Below are 20322 nucleotides of genomic sequence, written 5' to 3' on the forward strand. Positions count from 1 at the left end.
CATGTAATGCAACCATGACATCCACCTGGAGTTTCCCAGGTATACTGTGAGGGGTACAAATTCCCTGGGCTGAATCCACCTCTTCTATGCAGACTGAACCTCTGAGTTTTTGGAAATGGCTTTTTCAGACCAGCAAAGCTAAGCCAGTGATGATTTTGGATTTTACCATAGGAGAGTACTGCAACCTAACTCAGCTGCCACAGAAATTGTTTTTGAAGCAATGCTTTATTTCCGGCTTTACTCAACAGCAGAAGTTAAGAAGCCAATTTTTCAGTGTTTCCCTCTTTTTTCTTTCTTAAACAGCAACAGTAAAAAATCGATTGCTTCATTTAGAAGAAATGAATAACTGGAGGAACTACACTACACCCCCCTCCATCTTGGCGTTATTCCATAGCCTTTCTCCATCCTCATCTCATTTTATGGGGGGAAAACAATAGCCTAGTGTTAATGCACTTGGTCAGAAATCAACAGGGCAGGCACAGATTCAGACCAGTCACTGGTTAGCAACTTCTGTGTGCCCACTGCCGCGCAGGAGCATTAAGGACAGGCTTAACACATGGACCAGAGTGAACGTTGCCTAGACATTAGTAGCATAGTACAATCTAGAGCCCAAGACAGCACATGCAGGGTTAGAGCCAGGTAAATCAGCAGTCACCTGATTTCGGAGCAGATTAGTTTGCGCAACGAGGTGAGCTTGTAGCTTCCCTTGACACCACTGAGGCGCAGCTTTCTCAAGCAGCGAAACAGGCTTGGGGATGGGAGCATGTTTGAGTGAAAAGAGAAAAAAACAGAATACAAGAGAGAGACAAACATATATTTTGTTTTGGGGATTAAAAAAAATTAAAATCACAGAGACTGTATTGAGAGGCTGGGTCAAACCAGTATCACCAAGGCGATAGGAATAAAACAAACATCCTGGGATTGATCAGTTATGAATCCTTTGAAGCATGCCAAGTTTAGCAGTAATTAATGCTCCAGTGTGGGCTGGGATACTGTAGACTAGCCGGGCAGCTGCAAAGAGCAACAGATAACTGTTGTTAGTGGCCTAGCACACAGACAACTCTACTCCAAGCCATGGCTGTGAAGTGGGAGCTCCTTGAAGAGAGGTCAGGATTAATTAATCGTGTCATTTATTTACTTGCAACAGTTGAAAGTCCACAGCAGTTTATTTTAATGGCATGTTGTGAGTTTAGCAATAAGTGGCAGGAGTCCTGGCTGGGAAAAGAATATCGTATATTAAAGAACAAGAAGAGACTGCATATCTCCAAAAGGCATTCCCAAGGCTGCTCGTGTTACTATAATACCATGAAACATCACACAACTAAGTTTGCATTCGTATGCTGTGTCATAAACAAAATTTATCTTCCCTCTGGGCCCATCATCACATTTCAAAGTACCTTACACTGAAACATCCCTACTTCACAGGTCGCAAAACTGCAGTCACAGGGATGAAGAGGTGAACTCCCTACAGTCACAGTGCACAATTTGCCCTGGCAGGCTCAGCAGAGTTGAGCAGGCGGCAGCAGCTGTGGGATCAAGAAGTTGGGCTGCCTCTTTGGGAAGAGCACAAGCACATAGCTTTGGGGTACTTTCAGAGTTCCTGTCTTTACAGGATCAGGCTACAGTGATGCATCACAGATGATACACTGCCTGGACTTAAGGCCTACAGCACAGGAGGGAGAAAGATGTGATCAGACACTCATTTTTGCTCACAAGAAGTCTAGTAAAGTATTAAGAGGCACTTGCATGGGCTGAATCAGGAACAGAGCACCATCTCCTAAACTGCAACACTTCACTCTTCAACCTGTACTACTTTTTCCATATGTTAACTAAAGAGCAACAAACCATCCCTCAATAAAAACATATTTTTTGCAAGCAGTCGTGGCAGCATGAGAGAGAGCAGCAATGACAAAGATCAGTGCAGACCACCAGCTACCAATCAGAGTAAATGAATTCCTACCACACTGCCACTGCATCAAAGATCCCAGAGGCACATACCAAAAACAATACCACGCCCCATGGAAATACCTCTCTTACCCCTGCACACACTGCAGTATGGCTTTCAACAGACAACATGACTGGCTGGGCCTCATGCCTTGCATACATAACCATGAATCACTTTGCCACACAAATGATGCAATGACACCTGAGCCATCAATCATTCTCCTCTTTGTTTGTCAGGATTAATCACAGTGCATGTGCTAGGAGAGCAGGTGACTGATGACTGGCAGCATAAAAATAAAATACTGTCAGACATTAAACACAAATCTTTAGCCTGGGGAGAGAAGCATCTTTATTCTTTCCATGTTATAGATATACCATTGCCTCTCACATAGCCCTAATCTTTCCTACCTGAACTGCAAAGCAAAGGGTGCCAACACTTCTCAGCCTGGTTAAAAATACAGGTTAGAGTATCAAAGGACTTCAGAAATGCCACCAACCTCAAGAAACACTCAAACTCTTATAGTCACTCTTGCTTTAATATGGGGAGACAGAGCCCTAAAAAGCAAACAAGCTGGCAAGTTTTACTGTGGTATTGCAAGGCTTTGTTTCCCCCAGAGGGGCACATGCTATTCCAATAGAGGATACTGGTTCTGCAACACCTGAGAAAACACGTCAGGGCCTTGCGGTGATGCTGACAAGTGCCCAACTGATGATGGTGGGTGTGATCTGAGACACCAGAACGCATCCTGCCTTCTAGGAGAATTGAACAGGTGAGAAGGAAACACCTAGCCAAACCTCACCATAACACCCCTCTGAACAAAGAATACCCAGTGAAGTGGTACATGCTTGCTTTACACCTGCTCATTAAGCAAAAACCAGACTTCCCAAATGAAAGGACAGTTGCACATCCTTCTGTTTGCTTTACCTTCGCAATTTTGGTTTCATCCTTCTTCTTTGCAGTTTGCAGGGCTTCAAAGTGGTGTCTGGCACTGTCATAATCCACAAGCTTCCTTCCTCGCTTTGCTATGCGAGACTACAAAAGAAGGAGAAAAAGAGTTATGACAACCCAGCAGCCAAAACCACAATCTTAGGATCCCCCTCTCATCCCCTCAGCTTTCCCTGCTTGTACCTGTTCATCCAGCTTCATGCTCTGCCTGCACGAGGACTTCCACTGGATATCCTACAAAAGCTGCCCAGGAGCCATGTATGGCAACAACCACCCTGGAGGGAGCTGCTCAGGAACATCCAGCCAGGGAAGACAAACAGATCTATACAACAACAGCCCCACCTCTGAATGACATTAATGTTTTCAGAGCTGTAGTTCAGTTGCTGCTTAAGTGCTACCAGATGCCTGCAACCTGCAGGTACCTGTCTCTTCATTTTCAGGGCGAAGAGGGCTGCTGCCACTCTCTAACTAACCAGTCCATAGCCCCAGCTCATGCAGAAGCTCAAAAGATGGTTCAACACAAGAAGGCATCTCTGCTGCCAGCACAGCAAAAGCATTCTTCCACATTCTCAGGATATGCCTATGACAGCATTTCAGACCCTGCGACAGGAGATCCAGACAGAAGTATGGATCAGCTGATGTGACCACGGTCATGACCAGTGGTCCTCTGTAACTAGCTATTGAGCAAGAGAAGTGCCAAGAGACTCAGGCCCATTAGGCTGCTCTGCTATAAACCATCCACTGCCCTTTCCCCCTGTGCTCCCCTACAAACAACCCAGATGATATAAGTCAGAGCACACGGCTTCCCAGCCCAGCTGTAGCACAGAGAGCCAAATGCCCTGTCAGTGATCAGCAAGCTGAAGACTAACTGAAGAGCTTGAATGAAGAGGACACAAAGGAGCCAGGAAGGTTTCAAATTAATCATACAACTCGGGGAAATTGAAATTGCAAGATGAAGAATCAGCATCAAGGATTTACTTGCAAAGTAAAATCTTCCCCACAGCCCTTGGCAGGGAGATGTGGTCTCTTCTCCCCAGACTCCTGCAGATAAACTGCAAAACCACACTCAGGGTTGATCTCTTTGCCAGACCAGCTGGGACCAGTTTGCACGTCTCCCACACATGCTCCTCTAAGCTTTCAGTGAACACTGCTGCAGCACTGCGTGAGTCACAGAAATCTGCAGGATCTCAGCCACACGCAAACCCAGACAATGTCAAAGCACTCAGCTTGCTCCAAGAATGGAATCACGAAGAAGCTGATCCAGTCCTCAGCCACAGCCAGCAAAAGACACCTTCCCATGGCGGCAGCCTGCACTCCTCTTGAGAAATATTGCCAGCTGGGCACCGAGATGGGCTGTAGGAGGGGGCTTCCAGCACCGATGTCTCCAAGATGCAAGTTAATGCATCTTCCACACGGTCCAGATTAAACACACGACCAAGTGGGAGATCTATGGGAATGAATGCCTTCCTTTGGTCAGAATGGCACACATGGAAGTGCTGCAAGGAATCAGTATCCAGCAAGTCCTTCTGGAGCACTCACTGATTGTGCAACTGTCTGTGATGGCAGTAACAGGACTTAGCCCAGTTCTGGATGCCTGCAAGGTTTTCTGTATGACTATAGGACAGCTGTAGCTACTCACCACCAATGACAGAAGCTGAACTTCAACTGATGTTTTTATTTCTTACAATATATCCATCTTAATTTGAACCTCAATTTTAAAAATATTTTTTTCTTGCAGATATTTGTTTTCAAACCTGGTAGAAACAGTGCACCAGTTTTAGTGTAAGACAGACATTTTCCAACCCCACAGCTAGTCAGAAAACAGGTTATGGTTCATATTCTCTGGGCTCACTGCAGAGACCTGCACTGTCATTACGTGTTCCACAATCACAATCAAAAACTCACTCAGAAGCACTACATAACAGACTATACAAAAGTCCTTCAGAAAGCTAGAGATATTGACCTGCACAGAAAGGATCCTGAATTCTTTTTGCTCCCATTCTTCAAGTTGCAAAAGGCAGAGACTGTTTTATTTCCCCCCAGCAAACATTAAAAATGTCTTCCTTACTAAAGGAATAGTATGTTTTCACATTTCTGCTGTAGATCCTGTAGGAAACCTAAAAAATTCAAGGGAATTTTTCCAGCCCCATCAGAACAGCAGAAGAAGATTCAGAACACGTTAGAATTTAACAAACAAGTAACACATGCATGATCTAGCAACACACATTTGTTACTGGGCCATTAACAAAAAACAGGCCTTCACTTAACTAAATTAAAATCATTTTCTCTCCATCATCTTTCTTCATCACGCTAACACCAGAATTCCAGGAAAAGCAAAAGAAAAAAAAAAAAAAAAAGGTTTTTGTGTCAAACAAAACAAAACTATTACCACAGCAACTGAAGTATTTCATTAATTATACATGACTACTTCTTCTTTCCTTCATGCCACCAGAACTTTAACTTCTGATATTCTAGAGCATCACCTGAAGATTGTGATATCAGTAACAGTTATCTCTTGACCCATTCCAAAGTCAGAAAGGATCAGTGAGTGTTCATTGGCTCATCCCTTGAGTTTTGGTGGAATTTGGGTGGTTCAAGTTTCACACTCCTTTTAAAATCACACTGCACAACCTCAGGATTATGAAATCCCAAAGATGCTAAGCATGGAAGAAACATGACACTGCTGTTACTAACCAGTGCACAGTCACTAGGGCTGATAAAATGCAATTTAGTCAGAAGCAGGGCAGAAGTCTGAACCTACAGAGAGCCCACTAAAGAAGCAGCAGCACACAAGTCTCTGCACTGCTAAGATACATATGGGAATCACACTACAGGGTATGATCAGCACTACAGCCTTTAACAGCTGGAAAGCAGTAGCCCTTCCCCACCTCACATTTCCAGGAACAGAAAAGGTTGGAAAAATGAAACAAAAACAAGGAGCTCCAGGAGGCAATGGCATTGCTGCTTAGGGCTCATTTTACAAGCCTATGTCCTGCCTCCCTTCGATACAGCACGATCCTCCTGAAGCAACAAATACTGACAAACTCTTTAAGAACCATGTGGTGGGAAAAGGGTTGTTTTCATTGGAAAGAAGCCAAGCTGATACTTCCATGTGGTGATATCATTACTAGTGCTTCCATATGGTGAAGACATTTCCTGCATAACCTTCCCAAAACAAATGGAGAGATGACTACAGGGGAAGGGGAATTTACAGGACACCATTCAAACCCAGGTTGATCTCCCACCAAAAGACCTATATCAGCATTCCTCCTTCCCTGCAAAGAGCTGATTATAAGCACAGCAGGACTTCAGGGAACACAAAGAAATCTGTCCTTCACGCTGGCCTCTATCTATAAAGTATATTTGCCACTAACTGTTTCCTCAATGTTTTGTACTTACAGGGAAATTAAAAAATAACAAAGGACTGAAAAAACTGAGAGCTTGGTGAGCCGCTCCTGACACCACTCTCCTACACTGTGATATAATCAGGATTTTTTTTACAGGTTCTCATTATACATTTAAGGGTTTTTTTTTTCAGCATCTTTCCCCTGGATTCTTCATTCAAGCCTAATGGAGAAAATAGTACTTTCATACAACCCAGAGCTGCAAAGACTTTGGCTGCTCTAATAGGAACTTTTGCAACAGCACACATACCTTTTTAAAAAACATGGGGATGCAAAGAACTAATGCCTATGAGATTTCATCTGCAATGACTCTAGATCAAAGACTTAAAGAGAATCTTACTTTGATATCTGGGAATTGGCCAAGGTATGTATCCATGGTCAGAAGAGCCTGATCCACCAGTTTCTGATGGAAATCTGTCCAGAGGAGATCATTGTTCTGAAAAACAAAAGCAATGAGTTAACTATTCAGAGCACAGAGCTTTGCATTCTGCAAGTGCTACAGTCAGTAATTTCAGACCCCAGAGCTCTTAAGAAACAGTCATTTCTTTGGAAAAACAAAGAAGCAGAAAAGTAAGATGAAAAGTGAGGTCATGGCAGAAATGTAGAAACAGAAAAGGCAGCTTGATGCTGCTAATTCAGGGAGCCACTTGGAGGATACAGCATCCTTCAGAAACCTTCCTTTTAGGGTTTGCCTTTTCCCCAGCAGTGCTAGCCCAAAACTAGCCCAACTCCATATAGCAGAAGGGAAGATGAAGGTCAGGGCTCCGTTCATATCCTCCTCCCAAGTCACTTTCCTCCAGCAGCAACAAAATTGGGACACCTGACACCACTGCACTGTTTTCTCCTTCACTGTATTGCAGCTCTGGAATATAATAAACAGCAGAATGCTATCACAGCACTCTTCAGCCCTCACCACCTGCCTCCACAGCCTCCTGGAGGTTCTTTTCAAAGCTAGCTCTCTAAGCCACACATACATTATCCTTTATTTTTCTTAGTCAAGCTAATTTCCCATCAACAACCAGGATTAAGTGGAAATTACTTCTACTTCCTGTTTTTCCATTTGGCCAAATGGTTTTGGCAAAACTACTCAGAAAAAATGCCCATGTTATGGAGAAATTTTTGGGTGTTATTTTTCTGGTCAGGAATAGTACTTTTCTTCCAGTTCTCTTTTCCCAAAGGAGAGAAGCCAAGACAGACATTAAATGGGAAGATGGAGGCTGAAAATATTACTGCCTACTCTCAGAGGAGTTGCAGTTAGGTCTCAGGATTCTTGCTCCCTTTAGCCCCTCTGGCTCAAGTTTTCAGAAAGGACAGTCCTCTAGGAGGCACCATGGTAGCTCAAGAAGAAACGAGGCCAATAGAGAATGTGAAGCCAAACCAGCTGAATTACATCTCCATTTACTGCAATAACACCTCATAATATAGTTTCTGTATTAATGAAAGAATTGACCTGGAAACATCCTGGTTTTGCTTAATTCTATCTGCTTTAAAGACAGTATTTCCTGGGTAAGATGGAAATACTATTTCAAGAGAGAATTCTGCAGGGAAAATACAGGGAAGGGAACAGTCTTTGTCTTGCTTTCCTCCCTGTGCCTTCCTTGCTGCCACAAACAGCTGCAGCCTCATGGCAGAGCTGAACTGCCACAGCTGCTGTTCAGTTGAACAGCTGAACAAGACAGCAGAGCATGTCTGTCTCCAGCTGGACCACTGCACGTAAATGCCAAGGAAGATCCAAGCTGTCAAATGATGCGTTGTGCCCCACACTCCACAGAAAACACCTGGGCAAATTTGGACAGGCATCACCTCACCAAACGATGAGGAGAAGAGCAGGCTGCGGTGACACATGGCCCAGTCAAAGTGGCAAGTAAAATACAGAAGCTGGTGGTAGTGCTATGAGTGGGAGGTTGATCGCAGCTACACAACAGCTGCTCTGATCATGCTTTGGGAATCGATTTATATTCCCATTCCTCTTGCAGAGAGAATGAAAAACATACCCAGTTACTTAATTACAGGTTCTCTTTTGGCTTATTCTGCCCTTTTTTAGCCATTGCTGAGAGAACAAAGTTGTTTGTATGCATAAGTACAGGGCTCTTCATAGTGTTCAGGAGTCTGGGAAACAAATACAGGCCACACCCCCTCAGCCATCCCTTCTTCCCAACACCTCGTCTCTTTGATTCCTACTGCAAAGATGCACATCTAAAGGAATTCAGTTCACTAATGCAGTTTCCAAAGCTTATCTCCTTTCCTTATCTCCAAGCCTAGTGAGTCTACATCCTCCGTTGAGTCTTACCTCTGCTATTTTATTTGTGTCATCTCTCCCAGGCCAGTCCGGCTCATAAACTTCCTGCAAACACTCCGTCAGCTTCTTGGAGGCTTCATGCATAGCTAGGAAAGAAGAGACAACTGCCTCAGAAACAAGGAAACAGTTAATCCCTTATCCCTTCATGAAATTCAATGCAAGCAGCACTGAATAAGCTTCAACAAATGCTAAAATGGGACTTGCTGAATGTCTGCCCCTTAATAACACAAAAATGGAAGTAATCACAGGAAAAAAAGGAACTAAGAATGCAGTCACATTTACTATTCTGTGTTCATTTTCCCCAGGCAGAAGATATGAGAATCTATCTGTTAAGAGAGCACCACCAGCTCAGCATTAAAACACAACCCCATCCTGTCTGAGAAACTCTTGAAGCGACCCCCAACCAGACAAGGACGACCTCTTCTGCATTTGTCTGTACAGTTCAAGTCCTCACTCAGGACCATGAAAACACTATCATGCATTTCAGTAACTACACACACTGTGAGCACCCACACAGCACTGCCTCCAGAGCACCATTTCGGAGCTGGGTAGACCTGACTACCATTTGCAAGCCATTGGTTTTGGGAAACACTATGTTCAGACCAAGCATTAGGAAAAATGTCTTTACCATGAGGGCAGTCAAACACTCAAACAGGCTTCTTTAGAGGGAGAAGGTTGATGACTCCTGCCTGCCAGTGTTCAATAGGCAATGCTGTTCTTAATATGCTTTAGCTTTTGGTTAGCTCTGGAAAGGTCAGGACTGATTGGCCTTTGAAGGTCTCTTCCAAATGACTGCTCTTTCTATTCTAAAACCCATGCCTGAGGATAGGAAACACCTCTGCATATGCTGATCTTACCTTTTACAGAAGACAAGTAAGTTCGGAGATCCTTCTGCAGCCTCGTGCCTTCAGACTGTGAATAGCAGGAGAAGACCATCAGTTATTTTCCCATTTAAAGAGTAGGAGGGAGGAATCAAGCATTTCTAAGGAAAGAAAATTCACCCTGCAGATGAGCCAAACATCAGCCCTGAACCAGCCTGAACAAACATTAACAAGACAACCACACAATCCTCTGATCTTCTTGGTAGGTCCACAACTGGTAACTGGCATGCATGTTCAGCCAACAATGCCACCAGACTATTGATGAACTTTGTGTCAGTGAAGCTGTGAACTGCTTTTGAAGCTTTAATGTTTCAATACAATAGTCCAAAAGACAATAGTTAGTTTGTAAGAAAAAGGTTAGTAGTTCTGTGCAACAAATCTAACTGAAAGGAGTCTGCAGGTTATAGGAGACACATTTGTCTGGTACTGCTTTGGGAGAAGTTTAGTTCACCACTTTCCTGTAACACTCTAATTAAAAACCCCTGTGCAAAGAGAGCACAAGGGGTCTCTGACCTGACCAAATATCCTACTTAAACTGCAGGGCTTGCAAATGAAGAAATAATTTTCTTCTTCAGCTTTACTGTCTTAGTGGCCTGCCAACAGCAGACCTTGCATACTGGGAAACAAAAGATTAAAACCAGACACTAGTCTGAGTTTTGCTTCCTTGAGCTTTCAGACAACACAGATAAGTGCTGCAGAAGAACTCAGATTAGAAAGAACTTTTTACAGCAAAGTTAGGCAGACATGCATACACGTACACCTTCCTCAATACAATCACTCTTCCATTTTGAGCACAGTCAGATCCATGTCCCCACGACCATTCCTCATTTTCCTTCCCAGTTTGTACCTTGAGGGGGCCTCCGGTACAATGAATATTGACAGCTGAAGACAACTCCAGAGATGAAGAGCTCACAGAACTTCTCTGACAGCTGCCTCAGAGCTAATAACTTCACAAGCAGATGTTTCCTATCAGCTCTCCCTACAAAAGAGCCACCTCTTCACTCAACTGAGTTCCTGCCCAGATCCTTTGTGCTTTTGGTGCAGCTGTGCTTTCTAAGCAGAAGCTAAATCTGTCCAGCTGTTGAAATGGCATTGCTAGTATAGCATTGTGAAGAAATCCATCTGCTTCCAAACAATGTTTCTGATTTGATTTCCTTGCCCCAAAAGTTCTGGATGAATTCACGTTTATTATTTTTCTACTTCGCCATCAGCAAAGAAAATGAGGGACAGCAAAAAGCTGTCTACCTTCATAAAAGACAGTTGGATCTTAGTTGGCAAGAAAAGCATAGGGAAGTGACCCAAAGAGCATACAAGAATAAAGGAAGAGCGGCCATAACAGCTGCTAAAGTCCTAAGGGTGTCTTACAATATAGAGCAAGTAAACAGAGCTCTTTGCTAGCTTAAGGTAAATGTGCAAAGCTGGGCAGATGAAACCTTGTAGTGGTGCAATCAGAAAGTGTCAGATGCCACAGTAATCAAAGACCACACAGAGAGGACCACCAGTAGCTCCATCAATTATGCCCACGGCAAGAAAGCAGCACTAGAATTCATGGACTAGAATTAGCAAATGTCAGTCCAGAAGGGGAAATGGTACAAAAGAAATAAGTATGTAAATTCTCTCAGTTCTATATATTTTTATAATGCAGCTGTATCATTTTTAAGAGTCACTAAATTTGAACACAGTTTTGAGGTTTTAAAAAGCTCTAAGGCAGGGAAGGTCATCAGTGAAGGTATTGAAGAACACAAGGTTTAAGTGCTTGCAGAGGGAAGTTACAGAGGTATAGTTGAACTTGAAGATGCTCAGGAAAGAAACACCATTGCACAGTCATTTTAAAATGTAGAATGTAAAGATATTAGAAATAAATAGTATACATATTTCACAATAAAAAAATCCACAAAAGGAAAGAAAAACTAGGACCAAAATGGAAGGTCAGTGCCAATTCTAGCTGACCAACATATTAATTTCTCATCCTTTCACTGATGACATAAAATCTTAGCACCAGAATAACAGCACTGGCTTTTGATGTGGAAGTGAGCACAGTGAGTTATTCTAATCAAACACAAAAGAAATGTGCACTGTGAAAAGCCTGATGTGCTGCAACACATAGGTGTAGCCATGTGTGAGCAGATACTGCCATGCTAGCAACCAGTGTAATTCAATCCTGTAAGCCTATAACACAACCAGGTAAAATACAAGGGCAGTATATGCAGGAAGATGCTTATTTTAAAAAAGAAATGCTATGCTGGGAAGACTGGAGAGTTCTCTCTTCATAGACCTAATGAATCAACTATTACTTATAACTGTGAGAAAAACCACAACAGCATTTCTAGGAGTTCTTCACAATTTTTTGTTTTATTGAAGGAGTGTGTGTGTGTGTGTGTGTGTGTGTGTGTGCTTTCATTCACCATACTTTCACTCAGCACTATTTAAGGATGCAATTTTCAGTAGAGCTGTTTCTTAGTAGTAGTCAGCTTTCCTAAAGCATTTCCCCTCCCAGCTTCAAAAGAAAAAATGTCATAATTCTCTCCCTAGGATTGAGTTGGGGACATTTTTGTATGTTTTTCCAATGTGTCTTTAGATAGATAGATAGATAGCCACAGCCCTTATCACAGGGCTGAAGAAGAGAGCATCCCAGGTTTTCCAGCTCTGAGTCTAAACTTGACAACTGCACAGGAATTAGCAATTGTGAGCACTGTACCAGACATCTTGTAACCATGGAATACAGTACTGCCATTCTCTGCAACAAGCCTTGCACTCCATTTGCAAGGCCTCAGAAGAGAGGCATCAATCCTGATCTGTCCAAACTTTTCTCGACCAGCCAGTAGCTCTGTTTTGCATGGCTTAGCAGTAACAGCAACTTCCCTAATTGAGTTGGTAGCTAGTGCTACTTTGTGTTCCTTCTAGTTACTTTTGTTGGTACAGCATCATCGGGTTTTGTTTAGTTTTTGTTTTACAAACATGGGAATAACAAGCAATTATTTTATGTAGAATGGGTTATGAGTCTCATAATGAGATTCATGAGAGGAATACAAGTCTCATAGGATAGCAGAGGACTTGAGAAATAGAGACATGGAATGTAGCTTAAAAACACATTGGAAAAAATACAAAAAGGACCCCAGCTGGATCCTAGAAAGAGAATGATGACATCATCGAGATGAGCATCATACTGCTGGCAGTGCTGGATGTTGGCAACTCACCCTAAGACCCCACTACTGCCAGAACAAACACTGACCTCAGGACACAGAGGAGCAGTGAGAAGGAAAGCACAATGCCAGGAAGTGGTGTGTATGTAACAGTTGTAACTGCATTCTTATTCTTTCCTTTTCAGTAACAGTTAGACATGGGCTAAATAACAATTTCAATTTTACAAACAGTACTTCTTGGGTTTACTTATGTGTATGGCACCCTCTCTGCCCATAAAGAAGCTTTTAGGTGTGACACAGCCAAACTTACAGCACAAGAGCAAAAATTAAACCTGCAACCCCACAGGGACACTCAGAGCTGCACAGCCTGCCCTGCTGAGGCTGAGCCAGGCAGAGATGGATGCACAGCACACCAGCAGCAGCTTCTCTCTCAGGCAATTGGTGTGAAATGCTGAATTTCCACAGGACTGGCAACTCCTGAATGGTATCAAAACTCAGCAGCTCTGCCAGACAGAAACATGAGACAGTGCCAGGTGTAAGGGCTGCCACCAGCCTCCTGCTCGCTCACTCCTGAGAGTATTTCAGATGCAGGCAAAGACAAGCCAATTCTTGGCACGTCTCAATCATTGCACTTTTGCCTCAGATGTCTTGCTGCCAGGTCCCCAAGAACCATTCTATGTGTGCTGCTGCCTGGGAACAAGTGATGTTGGGACAGAGAAGGCCTTACAATGAACAAGCTGGGAGGTTTATTGCCAAAGATAATCCATTGTGAGGGCCAATGGTAGGCCCTGAAGCCCAGAAGCACGGCTATGTTCAGCTCATTTGTCACATAGCAATCCAATGTGCCTGAGCTAAAAAGCTCTCGTTACTCAGAGCTCAGAGTGATATCTGTTACCAACTTGAATGGAGAATGATCTGGAAAATGCAGTGCCTTCCCTTCTCTCCACTCATCCACAATCAGGAAGGACTATAAGATGCCTTATAAAATGAGTAAACTATTTTTAGACTTGCTCACCATTCACTGACAGTCACCACCAGAGAATGCGTGCCAGCATGACCCGGCACAGTCTTTAGAATCAGAGGAGCCTCTAACCAACTGAGCAAACAAGGCTACTGCCATAAGGCTATTTTTCAAAGTCCCTTCCTGTTTCAAAACCTTTCTGGTTGCAACCCAGCGAGTTCCACAGAACAGCTATTCTGTTACAGGTCTGCAGTGAAAGATCATCTTTCCTCCAGACTTAATGCTTCCAACTAGAGCACATTCTGTATGGAAAGGACACTGAGATCTCACGCACAGCCATACCACACCACATGCATGTAGTATATACATTCAAAACAAAAGTAAGGTTGTATATACACACATACAGTTAAAGGATTTTTCCCCTTTCTTATCAGCGTAACACCTCTTCAATCTCAGATGACAATCCAGATAACTCACTATTATGATCTGCACTGTGAAATAGGTATTGCTTGCATTTATTTTACCGACAGGAAAACCACATGTCAAAACAAAACCAACAAACAACATGCAGAAAATGCCCAGCAGCCTCCGGATCCTCCAATAAATTGTTTGGACTGTCCTTGCAAAACGGGAAAACAAACTGAGCTGTAAGGAGTGTAGAGGCAGTAGTTCTTCGTTACGCTTCTCAATGCACCACTGGACTGATGGCTTTGGAAACTGAAAATCCATACCAAACAGATTTGAATCTAAGTTTTTCATTTTTCCTTAAAAAGTAGATTCCCTAATTGCTGACAGTCTCAATAATGATAGGGAACAGTCACATCTGGTAATGTTATGTCCCCAGAAAGTAGCCAAACAGTATTCCTCTGTGTACTAGAGAATTCCAAGGGTAGACATGCTGCAGAGATGTTACATGTAATTCTGAAGTAACAGCAACCATCTCTGCCAAGAAAATGATCATAAGTCTCCAGGAATCTGTAGTGAGCCCTGGTTAAATACAAGTCCAAGTCAGACTGAAAGATTTTCATTATATTCAGCTGTGGATAATCCCATCTCAGACAATTTTGGGACACAGATCCACATCTGCTGAGTCTAAACAGATACAATGCAGCTGCCACTAACAGCTCCAGAAAAAAGCCCCAACTATGCCAGGGCACAAAGGGTCTAAAGACCTTCTCCACCACCACCTGCAGTTTGGGGTGGCACACACTTCCTGCTGTGAGCCAAGAGCAGCACTTTTCCTAGTATCAAGCCCACCAAGTTACAATCAGCCTTGTAAACTCCCTGGGGCAATTGATGTAACCTTCCCTCATCTGGGTGCCTGAACATTACAGATACAACACACACCCAGGTCAAGAAGTAATCCTACTCCTGTCCATGGGAGGAGGGATTGCTACACTACTGAAATATTTGTGTGCTAGAATGCAAGTCAGAAGCAGAAACATAAAAGACTGAGGATTCAAGCTTGACTCAGTGATTGTGCAAAGATGGAGAGAAAGTTGCATATAGATCTTATCCATGGAAGGACATTTCTTTTTCTCCATTTGCTCTGTTCATCTCTCTTCCACCTTTTGTTGCACTTCAGGAACTTAATTTACTCTTGTTCCATTTTGTTTTTTCAATTCTAATCTGTTTCCCCTCCTACCCATCTTTCAGAAAAAAATAATGTTTCTCCCTTACCCCTGCGTCCAGCCCAGCAAACCAATTACACTGTGAAGTAGCTGTTAACTGAAGGAATTGTTCTGGCTGAAGTATTTTTTTTCCCCTAAACTTTGGTCCAAAATATGCATCACTTTTCAGCTTATACTCACTCCACGATAGGGGATTTGGAAGAGAGTGTGATTTCTCATGAGTGGACCATTAAGAATTGTAGGTCACTTCAATACGACTATGGCATCATTTAATGTAACATGCTCTAACTGCCTATTGCAGCAGATAATTAAAAACTAACGCTGAAACCCAGGGTGAAATTACATATCTCTAATTATTTTACCAGCTGCTTGTTGAAGTTCTGCACACACTGTTCAAACTGCTCATCTTTTGTTTCGTCTGCTTTCCCAAGCTTCTGAAGGACCTGTAGAAAGAGAGGGAAAAGATTAGAGACTTAGAACACAGAACAAAGATAGAACAAAGCAGACAAACAGAAGCCACTGCAAGTTCTTGCTCATGAAGCTGTAAAGAAGGAAGGTTAAAAAAGTCTTCCTTATTCTTGTACTTAGAAGTTCTGCAGTATTTCTTCAAATAGTCACAGTTTGAAAAAGGATTTATAGATGACTCAGGATGAACTTTGACCTCTAATACTTTCCTGTACAGAAGAGCATGACTGAGGTTTGCTCTTCACGGGTCTAATGCATCTCCTGGACCAACATGAGACAAACCACATCCCTAACATGCCTTCATTTCTGTGGTTTTGCTCTTTTTGATTTAACACGAGACTGGTCTAGACAGGGTGGGTTTTTGCTCTTGGAACAGCTGGACTGTGCTGCCCTAAAACACAGAAAGCTGTGTAGAGATGTCCTAGGAAAAAGACAATGGATGGAGTAGTGAAAGTTTCATATTCTTCCCCCCTTTTCTCACAGTGCACATGCTTGGCAGGAGCTGGCTGTTGAGAATATTTGGGGCCATGACACCATGAGCCTATGTGACACTATCGCATTTGAGAGTGTCAGCAGCCAGCCCTTTTCCTCTCACCACAGCTCAGCTCCACACAGCCTGCAAAAAACTCCTTATCGGAGTACTTCCCTTATCACACTTCACTTCTAATGAACTCTGTTCAGCTAAGTGGGTCACACTGGTGCCACGAACAAAGCACTTCACTTTCTGGGCAGGTCCCAGGCAAACTGCAGCTGCAGAGGAGGGCAGCAGTATTTGCTATGCCTTAAGTAACTCCAGCAGCAGGGAGACAAGGATACAAACTACAGCTGGTTAAGCTTGATTACAACATCATTGTTAATCAAAAATAAAGCCTTGTCTTGTAGTGCCAATAAAAAACACAGAAAAGTCTACTCAGTCCTCAGTCACATGAGATTCTGTAGAGCAAGAGGTGTGCAATAAAGAGGGAATGTTGAGGGAATGCTTGGACAAGAAAGGGAGTGCTGGCTGCTGAGAGCGTGACTTCCAGAAAGGCAAAAATCACTGGAAAGCAGAAGTATCCTGCTCTGCTGAACACAACCGACCTTTATCCATAGATCTCAACCATTATGTTCAGAGCACTGAAGCAAGAACCTGCTTCAGCTTTTCTGTCATCAGTCCCTTCAGGGAGGCCACCTGAATCAGCTTCCTCCAACCCCTTATACTACACATGGATCTTTTCAGAGAACGTAAAGAGGATTATGCTCCTGCAGGGCAAGGATTAGACTTCTATTGTCAGTTCCCAAAATGGCACTGTGAAGGTCCACACAACAGGATGCAACATTCACCTACTGGCCCGCTCTCATCTTACCGTACAGGCAAGGAGGAAGGCATTTGTGTTAAGTCTGTGAGGCTAATCTCAATTCCCCACTCCTACATAAACACACACATTCCCCAGCTTAGCCATGACTGCAGTAACTGACTCTAGAGCTGGGCACGAGTGCAATCATTCAGCTTATAAATCCCTTTATTTAGTCTGGGATTGAATGTTCAGGAAGGAATCACTGTTTTCCATTTTTTTTCCTGCTCAGCAGCCCCTCCTCAGCTCCAGGATTATTTGAGATATTCATGTGTAACCAAAGGTGAGAGGGAGGCTCATATATATATATGAGCTATATATATATATATGTATATATATATCTGACCACAGCTTGTGACTGAAAACCTTCTCAGTTAACTCAGGTGACAGCAGCAAGCATTGCAGCTATAAATGCTTAATGGGCTTCTAAGCTGTCTACATAGCAAGATGCAGACAGCACGATTATTCCCACCTTCCTCCAAACCCTTGGTACACACAAGTTTGCTGGAGACCAGAAGAAAAGCTGTACTGTTTGGACAGGCAGAGTCCTGTACATCGGCTACTGGTACCTCCTTTGCTCACCTGCATCAGTGAAGGTGGGTATATGCCATGGGAACACTGCTCCTGCTCAGGCTACATGCTTCTTTGCCATTCTAACAACTAGGAGAAGGATTCAATATGGATTCGTATTCCAGAAGCAGTATGGTGAACCTCTTCTAAGAACGCTGCTCAAAGGCTTCAAGCTCAGCTGTACTTCCTTCTGCTACCAGATCTATTAGGGCAAGGATTGCCCAACAAATGTGTGACTTTCTAATTTCTAATACAGGAAAAGCACCATCACACCAGAAGCGCCATCAACAATGTTAAGTGCCTAGCAAAAACATAAGCTGCAAAGCCTGAGGAATGAAGTTTCTAATGAGAAGATCAAGAAAATTGCTGTGAATATAAAGCAGCTTTGTATGAGGCAATACATCTGTCTGGCTAATCAGGAGACAAGATGCTTTCAGGCCTGGAGGGAAGGAGACTTTAACTTGAAGGAATCTGGAATATGTCACTGAGGGTCAAAGGTTTAGAACAGCCTCAGTGCACCCATACCCACAGACTATTCTTTGAGATGGCCTGCCTTCCCGCTTCCCATATGCGTAAGGAGCTCATCTGCTGCCAGGGGGACAAGCACATCAGTCTGGGATCATCCAACCAGCTGGGAAGATCAGGCTCTGCACAGGTCCTACAAAACAACCAGGATTAGAAGGGGCCCAGCTCTCAATTTTCCTCCATTGCTACACAGAGGCTTGCACCCCATATCTACAAGCCCTGTACAAAAGTCTCAGCTATGCAGTCTTCTGGTCCTTTTATTACGTGCTATGGCACAACCCACACAGATGTCAAATCCAAATGCAATTTGAGCAGTATAAAATGATGGCTCCACAAGGCTGGCCCTCAAACCTACTCCCAGCTCTTCCAAGAGAGTAGAGCAGGCAAACTATAACAACAGATTCCCCCAGAGCCCCTACACCAAGCAGATGGTCCTGGGTGTGCTGCTAACTGAAGGCATGCCTTTTCTCTCTGCTAATAACCTGTGAGCTCACAGGACAACTCCCGTCCCCAGGCTGGTACATGCCGTCATAGGTCAGGCTATTCCGAGTGAGCCACGGCTGCTCCCTCCCTTCCCCTGTGACGGTCTCTAATCCCCCAGCTTGTTGCAAAGCCAGATGAAGTTCGGATGGAAACTTCAGGCTCTTTGATAGCTATTAATGGAGCAGATTTACCAGGGTAGGAGTCAGAACCCCACTGTGGCTCCCAAATCTCGGGGCAGATCAGAGATGGTGTGATCTGACAGCTGCTGTCTGGAGGCAAACCACACTAGGCAGCAGCATAGACGTGGCATTTAAAAGATTAAGCAGCCACCATGGCTGGGCTCCTTGGTCTGCCCTTGACCTGAAAAGTCCCAATCCTGCATAAGGAAAGTAGCCATTTCAAGAAGGTGCAAAGTTGGGTGAAAGAGGGAATACTTTCTGCAAATGAGGTGATTTTAAAAAGTACATTGTGGGATGGGTTTGAAAGGAGGTCCCCAGCCTCACTGCGGGCTCTAACCTTGGCTGTCCCAAAAATTCGCAGTGACAAGATGAGGATGTCATCCCAGCCAACGTCTTTGGCCTCAGGCACCCAGTGTATATTTGAACACAATTTCCTGTGTTACTCAGAAAAAATGCCCCTTCTGACCATTCACTCAATCTGCAAGTGCCTGGCATTTCTCATAAACTAGGACTACAGGTGCCTGATCAACTACCACAACCTCTGCAAACAGAGCCAAAATTCCATTCTGTCTCCATTTTCTCTGCACTTCAATAAAAGCAACAAGGACCATGGGATTCAGATTGCAACTGAAGCTTTAAATTAAAAGCACCCAAGAATCCAGGGAGGTGAGATTAAGAGATAATAACACAACACATTCCTTTCCTATCAGGAATATATCTGTAATCCTGCTGTTGTGGCAAAGCTAACTGCAGTGAGTTTTGAATTGATACAGTCCAGGAAGAGAGATATGACAGAACTGACAAAGAAGCCTGAGTTCTTCTGTATAAAAGATCTGACATTCTGCGAAGAAAAGGTATGGAATAGCCTTGAAAAACAGCACGTTTTATAGCAAGATGTACAGCTTGCTTAAGGAAATCTGAGCTGCAGGTTATTCTCAGCAGGAAGAATGTAAGATTCATGACTTGACTGAGCTTTACTTAAGCAACCCAGTTTTGACAGATTTGAAAGGAAGCATCTCATCGGCTGCAATTCAACCACTTTTTCCAGGAGCACAGAAACAAGCATTACCAAGAAGCAAATGGCCATACTCCATACATTGGTTCCCAGGCTCTTTTTTGAGCATAGGGCACACGGAATAGAGATCAGTTCCATGAATCAACTTTTCAATGCAGATCAGCAATCACCAATAAATCCAATCTGTGAATCCTTAATTGAGCTAAGTTTCCCCCTGAAACACCAGAATTTAGGGTAGTCCAGCCCTGACAAAGAACTATGTTGCTAAGCCCACAGCCAGGGGAGCTGAACCCTGCCAGACAACACCTTACTCCATGCTGCATCAAAGAAGCCGCCATCACATCTTACACATACAGGCCCTCTGCTCCTAACTTCTTTCATCTCCTGACCTCTCCTCCCTCACAAATGCCTCTGACTTCTGCTGCATCTGTCAACCCCAGTGCAATACCTTCAATTATGAATAGGGCAAAGATCCAGAAAACAGTGACTAATTCTGATTTGCAACAAATTGCACCAGTGGGAATGGGTTAACTAGCAATAGA

The 20322-nt window shown here is 43.5% G+C and overlaps 1 protein-coding gene across 8 annotated transcripts in view; it reads right to left on the bottom strand.

Annotated features, from left to right (window-relative positions):
• Window positions 1-20322, bottom strand: part of BIN1 (bridging integrator 1) — an 87000-nt gene that overhangs the window by 35162 nt on the left and 31516 nt on the right. For 6 of the 8 annotated variants that reach the window (XM_048953707.1, XM_048953709.1, XM_048953706.1 and 3 more), the window contains exons 2-6: window positions 15572-15652; window positions 9451-9505; window positions 8585-8679; window positions 6635-6730; window positions 2870-2977 (exon numbers count right to left, since the gene is read on the bottom strand). In XM_048953707.1, the coding sequence (XP_048809664.1) occupies window positions 2870-2977; window positions 6635-6730; window positions 8585-8679; window positions 9451-9505; window positions 15572-15652 (435 nt within the window). Of the gene's footprint in view, window positions 1-655; window positions 749-2869; window positions 2978-6634; window positions 6731-8584; window positions 8680-9450; window positions 9506-15571; window positions 15653-20322 lie in introns of all 8 variants that reach the window. The other 2 variants (XM_048953708.1, XM_048953703.1) reach the window with 1 other exon arrangement.

The sequence above is a fragment of the Lagopus muta genome, chromosome 8, assembly GCF_023343835.1.
Source record: "Lagopus muta isolate bLagMut1 chromosome 8, bLagMut1 primary, whole genome shotgun sequence".
Taxonomy (NCBI): domain Eukaryota; kingdom Metazoa; phylum Chordata; class Aves; order Galliformes; family Phasianidae; genus Lagopus; species Lagopus muta.